The sequence below is a fragment of the Apodemus sylvaticus genome, chromosome 9, assembly GCF_947179515.1.
Source record: "Apodemus sylvaticus chromosome 9, mApoSyl1.1, whole genome shotgun sequence".
NCBI classification, from domain to species: domain Eukaryota; kingdom Metazoa; phylum Chordata; class Mammalia; order Rodentia; family Muridae; genus Apodemus; species Apodemus sylvaticus.
The window spans coordinates 27,401,156-27,419,106 of NC_067480.1; the positions used below are offsets into that span (position 1 = coordinate 27,401,156).

Below are 17,951 nucleotides of genomic sequence, written 5' to 3' on the forward strand. Positions count from 1 at the left end.
CGTACCACCAAGGATAATGTGTATGGCGCTGGAATCCAGCCCCGGGGCTTTGTACATGCTAGGCAAGTACTCTACCAAGTGAGGTGCATCCCCTTACCCCTCTGTCTCCTGGCTGTCGGCCTTAATTCCCTCGCTGAATTCCCCACTTTTCTCCTTGCCCTGCCAGCCTTTGCCCAGCTGCCCCCAACCCCCATCCTTGGGCCCTGCTCTGCCCTGTGAGATTCCCCTTTCCTCCCAGTGGGGTGTCCTCCCCGCTGCTCCCCAGAAAGCTCAGCTCTGGCTCCTTAGGACTGAGGACGGAAGCCCAAGGACCCCAGGGTCCTGCGTGCCGTTGCAGGCTGCGTCTCTCCTGGAGCGGTTGCTGCCTCTGGGTTTCAGCATCCAAGGGAACCGGGAGTGGTGGTAGGGGGCTTGTAGGGCGCTGCCAGCTGGCTCCTCCTGGCACCAGCAGCTCCCAGCTCCAAGGGGCCCTGCCAAGCCAGCACAGGTGACAGCTGGAGTGCACACGTGTGTGCACATGCACTGCCTGTAGGAACACATGCCCGGGTACGCTCAGCTTAGCTGCTGTGCCCTCCGGCCCACACGGCCACGAGACAGATCTTTGCCCACGAGGTATGTTATCAAGACAGGGCCAGCGTAGGGCACAGAGCAGGGATCCAAGAGAGTCCCTTCCAGGGTTGCGCATGTGCAAGTGGCCAGCGGCAGTACTGTCCGTTCCTAGTCCTCATTCCCCAGACCTCTCTAGCCTCCCTTTGCTTGTTTACCTATGGTCACCATGGGACCTTCCTGGCACTGCTGTCAGCTTGGGTACCAGCAGGAGTCTCCTGGCCTCCCCAACTCTAGTTCTTCCCCTTTGACCCAGAGGAGGCTCGGATAGAACTCTTCCGGGGCTCTCCTCTAGAGATGTCGGCCTCTCTGTCCAAGCACCATCCATTCTGCCCTCTCATGCTCCTTACGGGCCCCGTGCTCAAGACGGAGGCCCCCCTTACTCTTTGTGGCTGTTCTCAGGTCTCAACACTCTGGCTACAGATTCTCATTACCCATCACCCAGCCCCAGGCTTCTAGCACTGTGTTCTAGGCAGATTTATGCACTGGGCCAGAGCAGGGGGTGGGGGGGCGCCAGCCATCCACTGAACAGCCTCTTGAGCTGGCGGAGGCCCCAGCCAGGCCGTCACCCAGTCCCTTCCCCCACCCCTTCACTCATTATCAACTTAGGGCTTGTGTACAAACAGCAGCTGGCCTCTTTTGTCAACCTCTCCGCCCTCCCTGCTCCTCCCTGCAAAGCTTCCCGACTGGCTCCTCCAATTCCACACCCGCCCCCCCCAGATGACTTAGAAGCCAGAGCCCTGGGGAATCCTTGAAAAGGAGGGGAGGCAGCCCCTGTTGTTCTTGGTCCTAAGTTTCCCTTCAATTTGGTGACATTAATCCATCCAGAACACCATAGGAACCAGAGAGGGTAAGGGACCAAAGCAAAGTCAAAAAGGGACGACTGGAAAAAAGCAGGTATCACTTGCCCCTATGCCTGTTTGCAGAGCCAATCTGCCGCCGGGTCTGTTGTCCTGCCTGTCCTCAATGCCCTACATCTTTGGAAGGGGACACGTGGAGATGATCGGATGACCTGCTACTCCCTAGACCCCTGTTAAAGGCTTCAACAAAAGTAATTCTACCCGCCTGGGGTTAAAACAGGAAAGGCAGTCAGGGCTATGCGGCAGGGAGCCCGTGGTCAACGCCCAGGCAGAGGACAGGAGTCCGAATGAGGCCAGGTCAAGAGAAGTGTGGAGGCAAACGGCACACACCTTTAATCCCAGCACTCGGGAGGCAGAGGCAAGTGGAGTTCGAGGCCACACTGGTCTACAGAGAAAGTTCCAGGGCAGCCAGGGCTACACCCAGAAACCCTGTCTTCAAAACCAAAAACCAAACAAATAATAATGTTGACAGCACTGTAATCGATCCCAATTTGCAGATAAGAAAACTGTGGCTCCAGTTTAGTCAGTGAGGGAGGAACCAAGTCTCAGGAGGAACCAAGGCCTGATGGTGCTGTGTTAGAAATGGTGTTGGAGGGTGAGGTTTGGAAACCCTACGAGACTGACTCCACTGTGGGCTGGCCCTGCTATGAGCTGTGACCCCCAGGCCAAGGTACCTGAGTGGGTCACAGTTCCGCACACCCTAGACTCTCGGACAAAAGGAGACCTGCGAGAGGCACCTGCGACTTCCAGGAGCGTCACTGGATGCACACCAAAGTCCGCCAGGAGCGCGCAGGCGGAGGGATCTGAGAGCTGTGTATGGGGGAAACCCCGCAGCATGGGCAGCGCAGCCGAGGGAGAGGAAGGAAAGGTGGAGCCAGAGCTGGACCTCTGCCCAGGTCCCGTGCTCCCCCGTGCCGCCGCCACCCAACCTCCCGGCCTCAAGCTAAAGCCCGCCTCCCAAAACGCTTTGTCCGGACCCCGCGGAACCGCTCGGGGCAGAGGCGACTGTGTGCAAGGGTAGGAGCAGGCCGCCGGCCGGCGCGACCACGAGGCCCCCTAGCGGGCCCAGCTACGCCGCACAAGGCCTGGTCCGGGCGGGCGGAAGTCCTAAGGCCGGAGACCCGCGACGGCCAGGGAACAAAGGACGCGGCGGGCAGGAGGTTGGCCGAACGGTGATTGGCGGCTGCGGGGAGTCCGGGCCGAGACAGGATTGGTTGCGGCCTCGGCACCAGCCCCGCCCCTCGAGGCCGAAATCTGAGCGCCCAGCAACTCCCCGGCCCCCAGCCCCCCTGCTCGGCCGGTGGTCATCTGCACCCGGGGGCGCCTACCCAGGCGTCGTGCTTGCAGCCCTGCAGTGCCAGGAGAGCTACGCACCGAACTCCCCGTCCTCCTCCCGCCTGCATGAGGGGGACGTCAGGGACTCGTGTAGCGAGTCCCAGACACCGCCTCCTGGGGAAGCTCGACGGCCACTCTAGTGACAGGGTGCACGTGTGAAAAAGAGACCAGAACCCGGGGACCTGTCCTGAGGGTGGTGGCTGGATTGCGAGAAGGGTCAGAGAACAGGGATCTCTTAAAGAGTGAGGGCCAGGGTAAGACGCCTACGTGGAGGACTCGGGCTGGAAGTCAGGTCGGGGAAGTCTGACTGGATGGCCCTGCAACTCCGAGAGTAGTGGTGGAGCTCTACCCGCAGAAGCCCCGCCAGGTTTGAGGCATGAGGAAGAGCGAACTAGGTGCAGTTACTAGCAGTTATTAGCCAGGCCACCGCAGGGTGGTTAGGAACATGGGGAGGGGCCTTTCTCAGCAAGGTTCCCCTTTCCCAGATGCTTAAGAGGTGAGAGGGGTGGGGCTCGGGGCCGGGCCACCAATCACTGCCTCCGCTCCACTTTGAATCTGGGTTGGCGGGCGCGGGCTGCAGGCCGCCAGGTGTGCTGAGGCCCTCTTTGTCCCCACTTCGTCTGCCCAGGCACGTCCCACTCCACCCCCATCCTTCCAGAGCCCCGGGGCCCCGTCTCGCGGCTTCCCTCGGCTCCCTGTACACCCCCCAATTCCCGGTAGAAACCTAAAGCTGGATTCGGGTCGGGTTACCTTGCAGGGTTGGCGACTCTTAACCAGAGCTCTAGAGTCCTCTTGCACAGGGATCATAATCCACTAGGCAGGCAGTTTCCCAGCAGCTGGCCACCGGTGGCCTGATGGTGCAAGGGTGGAGGTCGGTCGCGGAGGAACTTTGTACTAAAACTCCTTAAAGGAGAAGGCCAGGGAGTCTCAAATTTGTGAGTTAGCTCTCCAGGACTCACGTATATAAGGAAATTAGAGAACTGACTCCGAAATTGTCCTCTGAACATGGTCTCTGTGGTAGGTGCATATGTTTAAATATTTCTAAAAAATAAACTTTTTTTACAACCCCAGGAGAAGGCTACCCCATGTGTAAGATGTCTGTGCCTGTATGACCACACACAAGCCCCCTCAGGCTGGGTGGGTCCCCAGCTATGCGACTGAGACGGTAGGAGTTGTGTTCCAGGCTGCTGTGAAGATTAAGTGGGATTCCCGAGGAGGAATCTTTGGTAAAGGAAGGCCTGCACGAGCTCAGGGATGCAGATGTTACCAGAGCCCAGGTGATGCTAGGCGCTAGAGCCCAGCAGCCACCCAGGATGGGCCTCGAGCCTGACCTATGGCTGAGGGAGAGGGTGCCAGGCCTCATCAGAGAGGCCAGTAAGAACTAAGCCAAGTCCCATGAATAATCCCTGAGCCCCTCCACCCTCGCAGGAGGCCGCCAGGGGTTAGGTTCCCCTTCTCACAGCATTTCCATGCCCTCAGGGTTGGGTGGGGCAGAGGAAAGGGCCTACTTCAGCCCTGGGGTGTTCAGCTCCTCTCCAGGGAACTCTGAGGGCAGGTCTAGAAGCTGCACACACCATGCTCCCACCCCAGCCGCAGCTCTCTCCTTCCTGCTCCAAGCTCTGGGAGAAACGCCGTCCCCCACACCCTCCCTCCGGGACACCTCCTCTGCCTCTGTCTCCCAGGTGCCACGGTGACTGTTATCAAACCATGTCTTGAGCTCCAACACTACCTAACCCACACTGTAGCCGGGATGAAATGAAAGCTAGATCTTGTCCCTTCTCTAATAAAATGCTCTGAGCTGTGTGCTGAGGTGCACTCGGGTGATCCAAGAATTTAGATGGCAAGACACCGGAGGACCAGGAGTTCAAGGCCATCCTTGAAGCTAGAATGGACTAAGGACGACTATTTCAAAATACCCAAAATTAAGGCCCCCAAGTCTGTCAATCTCTCCAGTCTGTGGGTATGTGCTTCCTATCGGCCTCCTAGCCATCTTCTCCCCTCCAGTCCCCTCCTCCACCTTTCTTCTCTGTCACAAAATTGGGATTAGTGCGCTTTTAGACAGGGTCTAGCGGAGTAGTAAGGGTTTTGGATGGAGGCTGGACTGACCGAATTTTTCCAGTGCTCACCCGCCCCCTGGTGGTCATCATGAGCATTGCATGCCTTAGCGATCTTCAGCCTGAGTTCAGAAGGCAGCCTCAGGGTTAGGGAAGGTAGGTTACTCAGCAGTCTGCAGCTCGAGAGCAGGGAGATTCCAGGGCTGTGGCCCTACAGGAACTTGGACCAGCTTTTCAGCTCTCTTCACCAAGATCCCCTTTATTCATTCTCTCTCTCTCTCTCTCTCTGTGACACAGGCACACTTGTGCACATATGTACTTGTGTGAACCGCTCCCCGTGCACAGGAGGCCGAGTGTTCAGCTGTGTCTGCACGGAACAGATGGCGGCAGCAGATTCCGCCTTCAGAAGATGTGGGTGGGGCTGTGTGAGATCCAGCCAGCATCCATGCGTCTGTCCCCAGCCTCTGCGACTGTTACCAGGCAGGAGCCTGAGTCTGTGAATGCTGAGGCTGGCCCTGCCAGGAAGCTGGATGCAGACTGCGAACCTGTCACTGGAATTGATCAATAGCTTGCCATCGGTTCTGGGGGCCTAGAAAGACCAACACCTAAGGCCTGCTCTTCTTACACACATCCTGCTGGCGCCGGAGGGAGGCTGTCTTTCTCCCTTACCTTCCCAGGCCATAGTTACCATGTGTTAGATGTGACTAGCCTGTCATTGTTCACAGCCTACTCTTCCTGGGCACCTGCTGGCCATGCTCCCAGGATAAGGAGTTCAAGCCATATGCCCTTATTTGCGAGTTTAGACATCTGCCCGGTCTTCTGCTGTTTTCACGTGAGGAAGTATGAGCCAGGTTCTGGGAGTGCTGTGATTTACACAAGGAGTCCAGCTGCTTTTATCTGCTGCCTTGCTTCCTAGCCAGAGACCTTTGCGCGCACGTCTCCGGGAAGTCGAGTCAGGTGTGGTGGTGGTGCATGCCTCTAATCCCAGCACTTGGGAGGCTAAGAGGGTCTGTGTCGGAGGTCAGCCTGGGTTACAAAGTGAATTCCAGGCCAGGTCAACCCAGGCTATAGCACGAGAAACCCTATTAAAAAAAGGAAGGGAAGGGAGGAAAAGAGCTGAGCCTGGACCTGGTGGTTCAGTAATCCTAGCTACTTGGGAGTCTGAGGCAGAAGGATCACTAATTCAAGGCCTGCCTTGAATAGAAACCCTGTCTCTACCGTCTTTAAAAAAGCTCTAGAGAGGGCTGGAGAGATGGCTCAGAGGTTAAGAGCAACCGACTGCTCTTCTGGAGGTCCTGAGTTCAAATCCAAGCAACCACATGGTGGCTCACAACCATCTGTAATGAGATCGAATACCCTCTTCTGGTGTGTCTGAAGACAGCTTCTTACATATAAATAAATAAATAAATAAATAAATAAATAATCTTAAAAAAATAAAGTATTTAGTGATACGGTGCTGTGGGAATGTGTTTGCCTAGTATGTGTGAGACCCAGGATTTAACCCCCCAAAACATACAGATGAAGAGTGAGAGCCTTGGATTCACACCTGGCCCTGCCCTGTGCTTCCCGTGCCCATGTCTCTGTGTCCTATGACCCATGGCCAGTTCCTACAGCTCTGGGACTGGCAGCAGTTAGTTTCCCTAGACTAAGAATAATGTACAAGTCCTGAGCTGCTGCCTCCTTTGCTCCATGCAGACAACAAACACACAGACCTGACTTCCTAATGTCCAGACTGAGCCGCCTGCTCTGGGAAAGCCCACCTGCTTAGGGGCGCAACGGGGCCAGAAGTTTGTAGCAGCTTTCCAGCTTCCAGCCTTGGATTTTTGGCCACCTGGGGGAGCCCTCTGTCCCCTTGAGTCAGAGGAGTGGGAGAGGGGTGTGTGGAAACAGGAAGCCCTCTGCTGTCATCCCCCTACTCTTGGGACATAAGATTCTGAACAAGGACCTAGCAAGAACCAACCAGGGCTGGGAAGTCTGACTTTCTTAGGAGCCTTGGCATCACAAAGAATATGCAGCAGGCACCTCCAAATGTGCCCCCACCTGATGCTCACTGAGGGAAACTCACTGAGACATGTGAGTGGGACCCTCAGATTCCTGAAGCTCTGAGAAGCTCACCTTTGGTTCTTTGGCCTTGAACTGCCATTAAGATAGGTTGAAGAATCACTAGATCCTGTCTCAAAAGTCCTAGGTAGAGAGACCTGGGAGTACAGCTCGGTTGGCAAAGTGTTTAAATGAAGGTCTGGGTTGGACTCCCCAGCACCACATAATCTGGGCCTGGTAGAACAGGTCTGTAGTCTCAGCATTCGGGAGATGGTGGCAGGATAATCAGAAGCTTAAGGTCATCTTCGGCTACATAGTGTGAGGTCAGTTCGGACAACATGAGACTTAGTCTCAAAGCAAAACAAAACAACAGGACCTAGGTAGAGATGAAAGGCTAAAGTAGTACTCAGGGGTAGAGGGCTTGCCTTGCCTACCCACTTCACACACACACACACACACACACACACACACACACACACACACACACACACACACGGCCAGGTGTCCCAAGAACAGAGAGCAAGAAGAGATTGTGGCTGACATCACCTTCATGGCGTGGCTATGACTGCAGGTTGACAACAAGCATCAGACAGCAGGGAGGTTAGAGTCAGGTGCCCTTGAGTGGGGATGGCAGAGGGCGGAGCAGAGCTTACCATCACCAGCCCTGCCCGCAGGGGTCCCTTACAACCTGCCTTCTCCACTGAGACGGGGACCTTGGTGGTGGTTCAGGGCTGCAGTGCCTGGGTACCTTCTTCTTCCCATCTAGCACGGAGCTTGTGCTGATCTGTTCAGATACACTCCCAGGCTTCTAGTAAGGCTCCTCTGCACAGGCGCTCTGAGGCCATCTCTTCCTCTACCCACTTGGGAAGTAACTACCTCTACAAGCTCAGGACAAAGGTGTGTCGCTGGCTGGTACTTGGGAGCCCCTTGCCTGGCCCAGTTTGTCCCTGAAGCCTGGGGAACAGATGGTCTGGCCTTCCCGGCTGTTCCCCAGTAAGTCCCGGGGGAGCCCCATGTTCCTCCTCCTCCTCCTCCCCTCAACCCCTCTGGTGTTCCTACTAACCCTTTTGGAAGCAGCAAGCTGAAAGGGACAACATCTGGGGCTCCCCAGGGCCTCAGTGGCTCAGCTGCCTGCCTGCCTGCCTGCCTGGCCCCGTGCTGGGGTAACTCTGTCTAGCATCTTCCATGCAGAGTCCTAAGCTTGGCTCGCTCCCTCCTACTCCTGCAATAAATAAATAAATTTCCTGCAATAAATAACTAAGAGCCCTATAGACTTAGCATTTAACACCTGCCTGACTGTGCTGTTCCCATTTGGGAGGGTGCCAGCAAGCTACCCTACCCACAGAACCAGCTACACCCCAGACTGAAAGTATTTCTCCCAGGCAAGGATGACATGGAGCCTACATAAATTTCAGTGAGCAGGGAACTGGCCTGAACTTAAAAAAAGAGAAGACATGCTCCCTGAAGGTCAGCGCCTGGTGCCTAGCCCACTACGGAGGGCACTCATATCAGGTCATTAGGCATTTGTTTGGGCACCTGGGTGCGGCTGGACTGTGTCAGAAAAGAAACCCACAAGGATTTACATGTGAGGCGACATTTGCATTTCACACCCAGGCTCTGCACTTGTCATTCCCAGCAAGCCCGGCTCAGACATCCTGCTCTTTCAGAATGGAAAAGTTACACATTAACTATCATCACCCTGAACTGCCTTACGTTACCCACACAGCTAGGACCAGAGCCCAACCTCAATGGCGGCTTTGGGAGTCAATATGGAGTCCTTTTGGAACTCAGGCAGCCTGTCTTTGAGAAACAGACGCTGGGGAGTCAGAAGGAGCCCAGTAGTTCTTTGAGCCCCAGGCCTGAACTGCACGATTCCCTGAGCAAGAGCCACTAGGGGAAGATAGTAACTACAGAGACAGCAGAGGGAACTTGTCTCCAGGGCTAGGGACCAGGCGACAGGCCAGAAGCCTTTGGTCTACTGTGGACTCTGATTTAGGTACCACCCGTGCCCATCAGCGTGGGAGCTGACCTGGCGTCCTTCCAGAACTGGACTGAATCAGCCGCCCTCTCCCAGGGCAGACCTTGGCCCAAAGGAGCCTGGCAAGGACCTCAAGGACCAGGAAAGCTGTTCTCCTGGGGCCTCTCTTCAAAACGTTCTTTCCCACTGCCTTGCACTGCCCTCGATGGTTTCTGGGGTTTCACTGTCACAATGATACAACATGGAAGCCAATAATGTTCCCCTACTCCCCAGAACCCTGCCCGAGGCTCCCACTTATACCCGGACTAGACAGGTCTGCTGGCTCCTAGCTGGCTGGTTTTCCAGAGAGGACAGCTTCTCTGGGCTGAGGTCCCAGGTCTCTCCCAGAAAGTCTTTATGGCCTCCCCTCCTATCCCCACCGTCCTGTCCTTGCCCACAAGTTCAAGGCATCCTTGAGTCTGTTCAAGAAAGTGTTAGTGTCAGACTACAAGCTATGGGCAAGAGTAAGATACAGGACTTGAACTTCAAACGTCAGGGGACCAAGAGGTCATGTATGGGTTTATCAATCAGTGGGTGTGGGGTTGCTCCTCTCCTCTTGGGGTAACTCAACAGTTACCTAGAGCCATGTGTGCAAGCTACCCCACACCTGTGCAACTAGAAAGGAGGGCAACCACTGCTCAGAACTGCCTGGTGCCCTAAGGGGCCTCCAACAACCAAAGTCAGGTACCTGCTGATTATCCAGTTATGGGTCATAGTTTGGGAGGTGGGAAGAGCCCTTCAGCTAGGCCTTGCTGAGGAGGTTTAGCAAGTGCATAACCTAGCTTTATTCGCCCTTAACTACAATCTTAGCCCCTTTAAAGGGTTCACCCAGAAAGGCCCACTCTTCACTCCAGGCCTGGGGTGCCCCAGGTCGGATGAACATTCCTAAGTCATAGCACTTGGTTGAAACGGAAAGTTCACAAGGTATGCTATCACATTCCTATAACTCCAGGACCTGGGGATAGGAAAATAAGTGGCTCAAGGCCACCCTCTGTTATATAACAAGCAAGTGTGAGGTCAACCTGAGCTATATAAAACCATGCCCAAGAAAAAAAAAAGGTGTTGGCGTTCGGGATGGTGACACACAACTTACATCACAGTGATCAGGAGGCAAGGTAGGCAGATCCCTGAGTTCAAGGCCAGCTACATCTACATAGTAAGTTCCAGGCTAGCCTGGGCTACACTAACAAACAAGAGCTGGAAAGGGGGCTCAGAAGTTAAGAGCCCTTATTGCTCTTACGAAGGACACCCAGCTCCGGGGTTTCCTGTGCCCTCAGGCTTGTGTGGGCACCTGCACACCCATAAAGCACATAAACTCATAGCAATACCCATACACATAAAAATAGTAAATCCTAAAAGAAAATCAAAAAATAAACTTTAAAGAGATGGGCAGTTAAAGCTGCAGCTGTGCCCATGGACTACTGAGAGAGTCTCCTGGGGCGGGCTGTAGGGAGCACGGCAGGCTGTGGGGAGCACGGCGGGCTGTGGGGAGCACAGCAGGCTGTGGGGAGCAAGCACAGGCTCCTCTCTTCACTTCAGTGTTGCTGTCTCAGGACACTCCTGAGAACCTTCTTGCTTCGGTCTTGGAAGATACAGCACAGCCTCTTTGTCTTTGTAGTTCTGGATGGCCTGGAACCCATGCTGTAGATGGGGCTAGTGGGATCCAAGGAGAGCTACATGCCTTTGCCTCCCACATGCTGATTAAAAGCGCATGCGTAGGAGAAGGGGGGGGGGGGCTGGAGAGATGGCTCAGCAGTTAAGGGCACTAGCTGCTCTTCCAGAGGTCCTGAGTTCAAATCTCAGCAACCACATGGTGGCTCACAACCATCTGCAATGGGGTCTGATGCCCTCTTCTGGTGTGGCTGAAGAGAGCAATGGTGAATACATAAAAAAAAAAAAAAATTAAAAAATTAAAAAAAAAAGTGTGCCATCACAACCAGGTCTCTTTCTCAAAAACAAAACAAATAAACAACACAACAACAAAGCCAAGAGTGGCACACACCTAATCCCAGCACTAGGGAGGCAGAGGCAGGTGGATCTGAGACTGAGACTAGCCTGGTCTACAGAATGAGCTCTGGGACAGCTAGCTAGGGTTTTGAGAAACCCCGCCTTGAAAAACCAGGTTCAATTCCTAATACCTGTATGGTGGCTTATAAGCATCCAGTTCCAGGGGATCTGTTGCCCTCTTCTGATTTCTTGGGGTCCCAGGAATGCACACAGTGCACAAACATACCTGCAGGCACAACATTCATGCATGTAACATTAAAAACCATTAGTTTTAAATAGAATGGTATATGTCTTTAATACTAGCATTAAAAGGACAGAGGCAGTGGGACAGTGTGGGGTGCACACCTTTAATCCTAGCACTTGGGAGGCAGAGGCAGGTGGATTTCTGAGTTCGAGGCCAGCCTGATCTACAGAGTGAGTTCCAGGATAGCCAGGGCTGTACAGAGAAACCCTGTCTCGGAAAAAACAACAACAAAAAGAAGAACAGAGGCAGCCACATCTCAGTGAGTTTGAGTTCAAGGCCATCCTGGTCTTTACAGTGAGACCTTGCCTCAAAAAATAAATAGGGGGTTGGAGAGATGGCTCAGCGGTTAAGATCACTGACTGCTCTTCTGAAGGACCTGAGTTCAAATCCCAGCAACCACATGGTAGCTCACAACCATAATGAGATCTGATGTCCTCTTCTGGTGTGTGTCTGAAGACAGCTACAGTGTACTCATAGTAATAGAAAATTTAAAAGCCAGGATGACCTTAGTTGGGGATGACTTTGGTCTCCCCCCTGGGGGTTAGGGGGTAGGTGGATCTTTGAGCATTCAACAACAGCCTGGACTAAATAGGAGTTTCAGACTAGGAAAAAAAATCCTCCAGTAAATGAAGAAATTGAACATTCAAGTGTGCTGAGATACCATATTGGCCAGAGAGACACTGGCCTTGGGCAACTGGCTGGGGAGGGCAAAGTAAACACCAGGAACTCAGATAGAGGAAGATCAGAGTGACAGGCCAGTGTTCGGCTCAGGGCTGCGTGGGGCACTGTCTTATACCCAGAACAGGCACAGGGAAGCTCCCTCCGGTGGGCACACAGTTCCTCGCTGTGGGATGGCAGTCCTGCCAGCTTTGGCCTCGGCCTCTGGTGTGAAAAGTGCGGCAGGCTGAAGCAGCCGCAGACCTGGAGCAGAAACAACCCCATCTCCATCCGCGCAGCCCCCCACTTCCCATCCCAGGGCTGCCTGCCAGGGTCACCTTGTATCCCCCCAGTAGACAAAAATAGCATCCAAGACTCTTAAAAAGGAGGCTCTGTTCTGTGCCTGGGACCGCAGGCTGAGAGGGCAGGGGCTCCTGGCAGTCCATTCTCCACCTCACTGCGGACCTGCCCTCTCAGGGACCCCACCCCCATCACAGGCAGAAGTTGGTTTGAGAGCCTGGCTAAGCAGTGAGCACTTCCTCCTGAAGCCAATGGTGAGGCCTTTACCAAACCTGCAGGCTGGCCTTTATCAGCACACTGGGTGAAGGCCTGATGGGCGTGGCCTTCACAAGCCAAGGTCACTACAACCCTCGGGGTATGCGCCCTATAGTCCTTCTCAGGCCCTGGGCTGCAGCCCCAGCCCTCTGAGGCACCACAAAAGGAAATGTTTGTGTCCCTGGCTAGCAGCCTCAGGGCAGAGGGTTGAGCAGTTCCCTCTCTTCCTTCCCTCCCTCCAGGCTAAGGAGGCGGGATCTAGGAGGAGCCTCCCAGAGGCCTGTGTACGGAGGTCAACCCCCGCTTCTGGAAGGCCAGTGGTCCTCCAGTGACACCCCTGGCAAATTCCTTGCTCATAAGCTGCCTGGTCCACCAAGTCGGCCACCCCAGGTCAGATCTCTAAGTTGCCACAGCAGGTATTTTAGGGGTGACCTGAAAGACTATTTCCTGAGGAAACCATCCCCATCCAGCCCCCCAGAGGCAGAGCCCAGAGCAATGGGTTATTTCTCAGGGTTGCCTGTGAGACACCCCACACCCTGCCACTGCTTAAGGAAATATTAAATAAGCTGCCTTCTGTTGAGTAAGGCCAGTCTCCCTCAGGTTGACGGCTTTCCGGAGTTTCCCATTAAATTATTTACTTACACACACACACACACACACACACACACACACACACACACACACACACACACGGCCACAGAGCTCTCAGGGAGCCTGCAGGGACAAGGCAGCATTCATTTTTCAGCACTCCCTCAGTGCAAGGACCCTTTCTTCCTTACATGTAAACGCTGGCGGCAGCTGTGGGACACCTTCTAGGTCTCCGCGGTTTCCTTCTAGGGGCGAGAGGAGCTCTTGCCAGGGATTTCCTGGGCATAGAACCTAGGCTCTTGCAGTAGCACAGTTGGGGGAACTGGAGAGGCCCAAACACTGATGCTGGGGGGGTGAGAGGTGGGCACAGAGGGTAACATAACCCAGGCCTTTAAAGAAAGCACAAAACCTAATTTTGTGTGGTTTAAGATGGCGAGAGGGGATGAGACCACCAAACCTACTTCCCATTGGCCTTTTAATTAATTAATTAATTTTGGTTTTTAGAGACAGGGTTTCTTTGTGTGGCCTTGGATTTCCTGGCTTTTGCTCTGTACACCAGGCTGCTCTCAAACTCAGAGATCTAGGTGCCTCTGCCCAAGTTCCAGGACTAAAGGTGTGAGCCCCCACAACTGACCTCCCCACTGGGCTTATAAGGCAGGCTTCATACTTGGCTTCCTGGGGCCCAACCTTTGTCCCTGTTTGGTGGATTCAAACAGTGGCAAAACCTACTTGATGCCATGCCTGAGTGGCACAGGGACCATGGCCAGCTGGCAGGATGATAGTCGGTCAATGCTCAACTCCCAGAGCCGCCCAGATGTCCTGAGGAGGGTACTTCCATCCTGACGGACATCTGTGGGGACTTGAGAGTTCCCAGCTGGTGCCCTGGGAGCATGGTCAACTTCCTGACTTCCCGACACAGGCTGAGGAGCGCACCGGGGCAACTGTGAAAAGACCAGGAGAGCCGGTCCTGTGCCAAGCCATTCCTTTATGTGGAAGGCACATGCCACTCATCCATGCCCCACCCGACCTACCAACCTAAATTCAATCCCTTAGCCTCGCCATATAGGAGAAGCAACGCCTGCAAGTTCTGGTGAATTCTACGGGCACACACAGAGTAAATGAATGTTTTCTTTTTTTGTTGTTTTTTTTTTGTTGTTTGTTTGTTTGTATTTGGTTTTTTCGAGACAGGGTTTCTCTGTGTAGCCCTGGCTGTCCTGGAACTCATTCTGTAGACCAGGCTGGCCTCGAACTCAGAAATCTGCCTGCCTCTGCCTCCCAGAGTGCTGGGATGACAGGCATGTGCCACCACCACCCGGCTATTTTTGTTTTTTTAAAAGAGGTAGAGATGGACAGAGCTGAGAGCAGCAGCAGTTTGGAGCACTTGTTACTTAGCCAGAGGACCCACGCTCAGTTCCCAGCACCCACGTGGTGACCTACGACCGTTTGTAACTCCAGTTCTAGGGGATCTGATGCCTTTTTCTGGCCTCCACAAGCACTTAGGCATGTAAGTTATGCACATACATACATACATGAAAGCAAAACATATGCACGTGTGAAATAATCTTAAGGTTAAAAAAAAAGAAAGAAAGAGGCTGGAGAGATGGTTCAGCAGTTAAGAGCACTGAGTGCTCTTCCAGAGGTACTGAGTTCAATTCCCAACAATCACATGGTGGCTCACGCCATCTGTAATGGGAATCTGATGCCCCCTTCTGGTGTGTCTGAAGACAGTGTACTCACATTCCTTAAAAAAGAAAGAAAGAAAGAAAGAAAGAAAGAAAGAAAGAAAGAAAGAAAGAAAGAAAGAAAGAAAGAAAGAAAGAAAGAAAGAAAGAAAGAAAGAACCGTCACTGTAGATGCAAGTGACTGATACAGCCTAGAGTGGATTACTGTCCCTGAGACCTACTCACACAGGAGCTACAGGAGATATTGGGGATATCTGTGGTAAGAAGGTCCTTAGTTAGATGTTATGCGAAAAGTTAGGCCTTTATAGACCTATAGGCTGGCTTGGCCTGCCTCAGCCTCCCAGCCAGCGCTTCAAAGCAAGTGACCCCTCGGTTTGCTGGGTGTGGTGTAATTCAGCACCTGGGAGGTGTCAGCAGGATGCATTCATGGTTATATAAAGACCAGGGCTACCAGTGAGGTTAAGTTTGAGCGAGAACACACTTTAGTGGTTATTCCAGCTGCTTAAATGCAGGATGCGCTGGGATCCAGGGGAAGCTTGTGTCTCATCTCAAAAGCCCAGGGCTACCTACTGCTCCTCCAGGAGGATGCTGGTCTGGGATGCATGCAATCTCGGTTCACCTCCTGAAGCTTCTTACCTCTGGAGATGCCACAAACACGTGTCCTTCCTCCACACACCCTCTATTCCATTGCTGTCCCCCTGCTGGGCCTCCCCTTAGATTCTTTCAATCCAAATAAATTCTTGGGAGAATGACATCCCCCTTCCTCCCAGGATGACAGGCTGAGGCCAGGCGACAACAGCCGGGAATAGAACTTCCTCTGGGACACATTTTTTGACCTTTTTAAAAGAGCCCATCTCTTTCACAAGGTCGTTAAGACATCCTTAATCGCCTATTTACCCACGGGCCACTATCCACGTCACTGCATGCCCCTTGTGCAAAAACTGTGCCCAAAAGAGAAGCTTAACCGTATAATGTGAGGTACACCGGAAGTAATGGCACACGCCTATTATCTTAGCACTTTGGATGCAGAGGCAGGCTGTCTCAAGAGTTAGAAGCCAATCAGGGCAATGAGGGGAGACCTTATCTCAAAAGTTAAGATAGAATCCCACAAGGAATGGGAGCTGGGTGGTTAGGTTTTGCATGTTAACTCGTCAAGAACAATAGATTCTATGTCTCGAATGTGAGTTTTTCTCACACAGAATACGGAGGGCTTGTAGTGGTGAGTCTAGTCAGCTCCCCAAGGCTCAAAAACAAGTTGAGTGCAGACCGGCATTCAGGTATCTATAAACAGCCAGGAGGCGCAAACACAACTGTAGACAGACTTAGGTCGAATATATCCGCCAAACTAATTCACACGATATATAGGAGCCCGTGAGTTTCTACACTTAGAAGAGGGCAAATATGACTCTGGGTGTGGATACAGGTTAGGAGGCTGCAGGCTTCGAGGTTGGACATAAGAAGGCGGCTGCGCTAAGGTTCTGCACGCACGGGCTGACTAGCAAACCCATGCCGGAGGGTGCACGATCGCCCACTTCCCCCCCGTACTTGGGCGCCGTGGGCAGCGGCAAGACACGCAGCCCGCGCAGCTCGAGCAACTACGGCCTTTGTTGTACTGGCTTCCGGGCATCCATCACACAGAGGCCACGAACGTCGACCCAGGAGAAGCGACCGAACGCGAAATGGCGGGCAGGGGCGGGGCAGAAAGTGGCGCCCATCCTCAAGTACGGGCGGGGCGCACCTATTTCTGCGCAGGCGTGCGGCCGGTATGCACCTCCTTTTGCGCAGGCGCCCGGTTGGGGGGGCGTGCCTTTCTTTGCGCAGGCGCCCAGCTCAGCGCGCGTTCCCGCGTTCCCAAAGGCGCGCGGGACACAAAGGGCTATAGGGAAAACGCGGAGCGCGGCCGAAATCCGTGGAGCGGCTTCAGGTCGTGAGCGACCTGGAGCGGATTTTCGGCGCGGGAGCCGGGCTCGCCGGAACCGCGGCCTTGGTCCCTCCCTACGCTCCCTTCCCTTCCTTTCCCTGTTGTAACGGCCTCGCGGGACGCGTCGTGTTCCCAGGGCGCAGGCGCTGGTCGCGCCAGGATGAGGATCCTCCATCTTCTCTCTGGCGTCCTAATGGCGCGGCTGACAGTGTTTCTGAGCCTGCGGGGACCCGCACGCCTGCGGGGCAGCCTATGGCTCCTCTTCCTTCCCTAGTTCTCTACCCCTCACGGTCCCCTTGAGCACGGAGATGGTAGTTTAACCCTTTGTTAAGTGCCTGCGTCGAGATGAGAGACTCGCATGGATACTTAAGCCATCGAGGTTACCAGACTCATCCAACCCTTTACAAGGGGCTATTTCAGATTTGGGAATGCCTTTGAGAAACAGAAATACATTTTCTGTTAAAGAGACATTTCATTGAAGGCGGTAACAAACCATTTTTAAAAGCATTCTAAACATAACCTCTAAGTATTCTTTCTGGCATTGGAGGCAAGAGAGTTGAGGGTCAGTCAACCCTAGTTTACAGAAATGTTGTAAAAAAAGAAAGAAAAGCGGCCCGGAGAAGGATGGCTCGGTATGGTCAGGCAGTGGGAACACTCTTTTTATAATCCCAGGCACAGGCAGGTGGATCTCTTAGTTCAAGGCTAACCTGGTCTACAGAGAGTGGTCCAAACCCTGTCTCACCACCCCCTCCCCCAAATAAAGTAGCTGGTATGGTGTTTTTTTCCCATTAATACAAACGTTTGGAAAGCACAGTCAGGTCGAGGTCCACCAGACATGTGGTGAGAGCTTGTCTGAAAATAAATAATTGTGAGATACTCCTGTAATCCCAGAGCACTGAGGAGGCAGGAGCAGGCAGATCTTGGTGAGTCTGAGTACAACCTGGTCTATAACACAGCATGTTATACACACACACACACATTCCTAGTCTGGTGGTCCTGAGTTGTATGTGAAAGCAGGTTGAGCGAGCCAGGAGGGCAAACCGGTAAGCAGTACTCTCGGAGGCCGTGGTCCCTGCATCAGCTCCTGCCTCCAGGTTCCTATGCTGTTTGGGTTCCTGATCTACTTCCTTGGACAGTGAACACGGATATGGAAGCAGGAGCCAAATAAAGCCTTTCCTCCCTGAGTTGCTTTGGTCATGGTGTTTACAACAGCGATAGAAACCCTAACTAAGACAGTTGTATGGGAAGATGAAGATAAGCAACGTTAGATGTGTCTTTAGGGGTAGATCTAAAATTAGCTCCCAAAGGCAGAGACAGGCAGATCTCCTGAGTTTGAGGCCAGCCTGGTCTACAGAGAAAGTTCCAGGACAGCCAGGGCTACACAG

At 53.6% G+C, this 17,951-nt stretch overlaps 1 protein-coding gene across 1 annotated transcript; it reads right to left on the reverse strand.

The window, feature by feature from the left end:
- Nucleotides 1-4,470: 4,470 nt before the first annotated feature.
- LOC127692821 (uncharacterized) lies at nucleotides 4,471-16,741 on the reverse strand. Its single transcript, XM_052193418.1, has 5 exons — nucleotides 16,485-16,741; nucleotides 16,191-16,389; nucleotides 13,693-13,904; nucleotides 11,051-11,145; nucleotides 4,471-5,937 (listed from the first exon to the last, which is right to left on the reverse strand). The coding sequence occupies exons 1-5, from the start codon at nucleotides 16,739-16,741 to the stop codon at nucleotides 5,921-5,923; spliced, it is 780 nt and encodes a 259-aa protein (XP_052049378.1). The 3' UTR covers nucleotides 4,471-5,920.
- Nucleotides 16,742-17,951: the final 1,210 nt, after the last annotated feature.

Coding starts and splice junctions, on each gene's coding strand:
- LOC127692821 (XM_052193418.1), bottom strand. CDS start 16,741: ATGGAGGATCCTCATCCTGGCGCGACCAGCGCCTGCGCCCTGGGAACA. Junction 16,390..16,484: donor GCCTTTGGGAACGCGGGAAC/GCGCGCTGAGCT, acceptor ACGCCTGCGCAG/AAATAGGTGCGCCCCGCCCG. Junction 13,905..16,190: donor CCGCTGCCCACGGCGCCCAA/GTACGGGGGGGA, acceptor GTCTTTTCACAG/TTGCCCCGGTGCGCTCCTCA.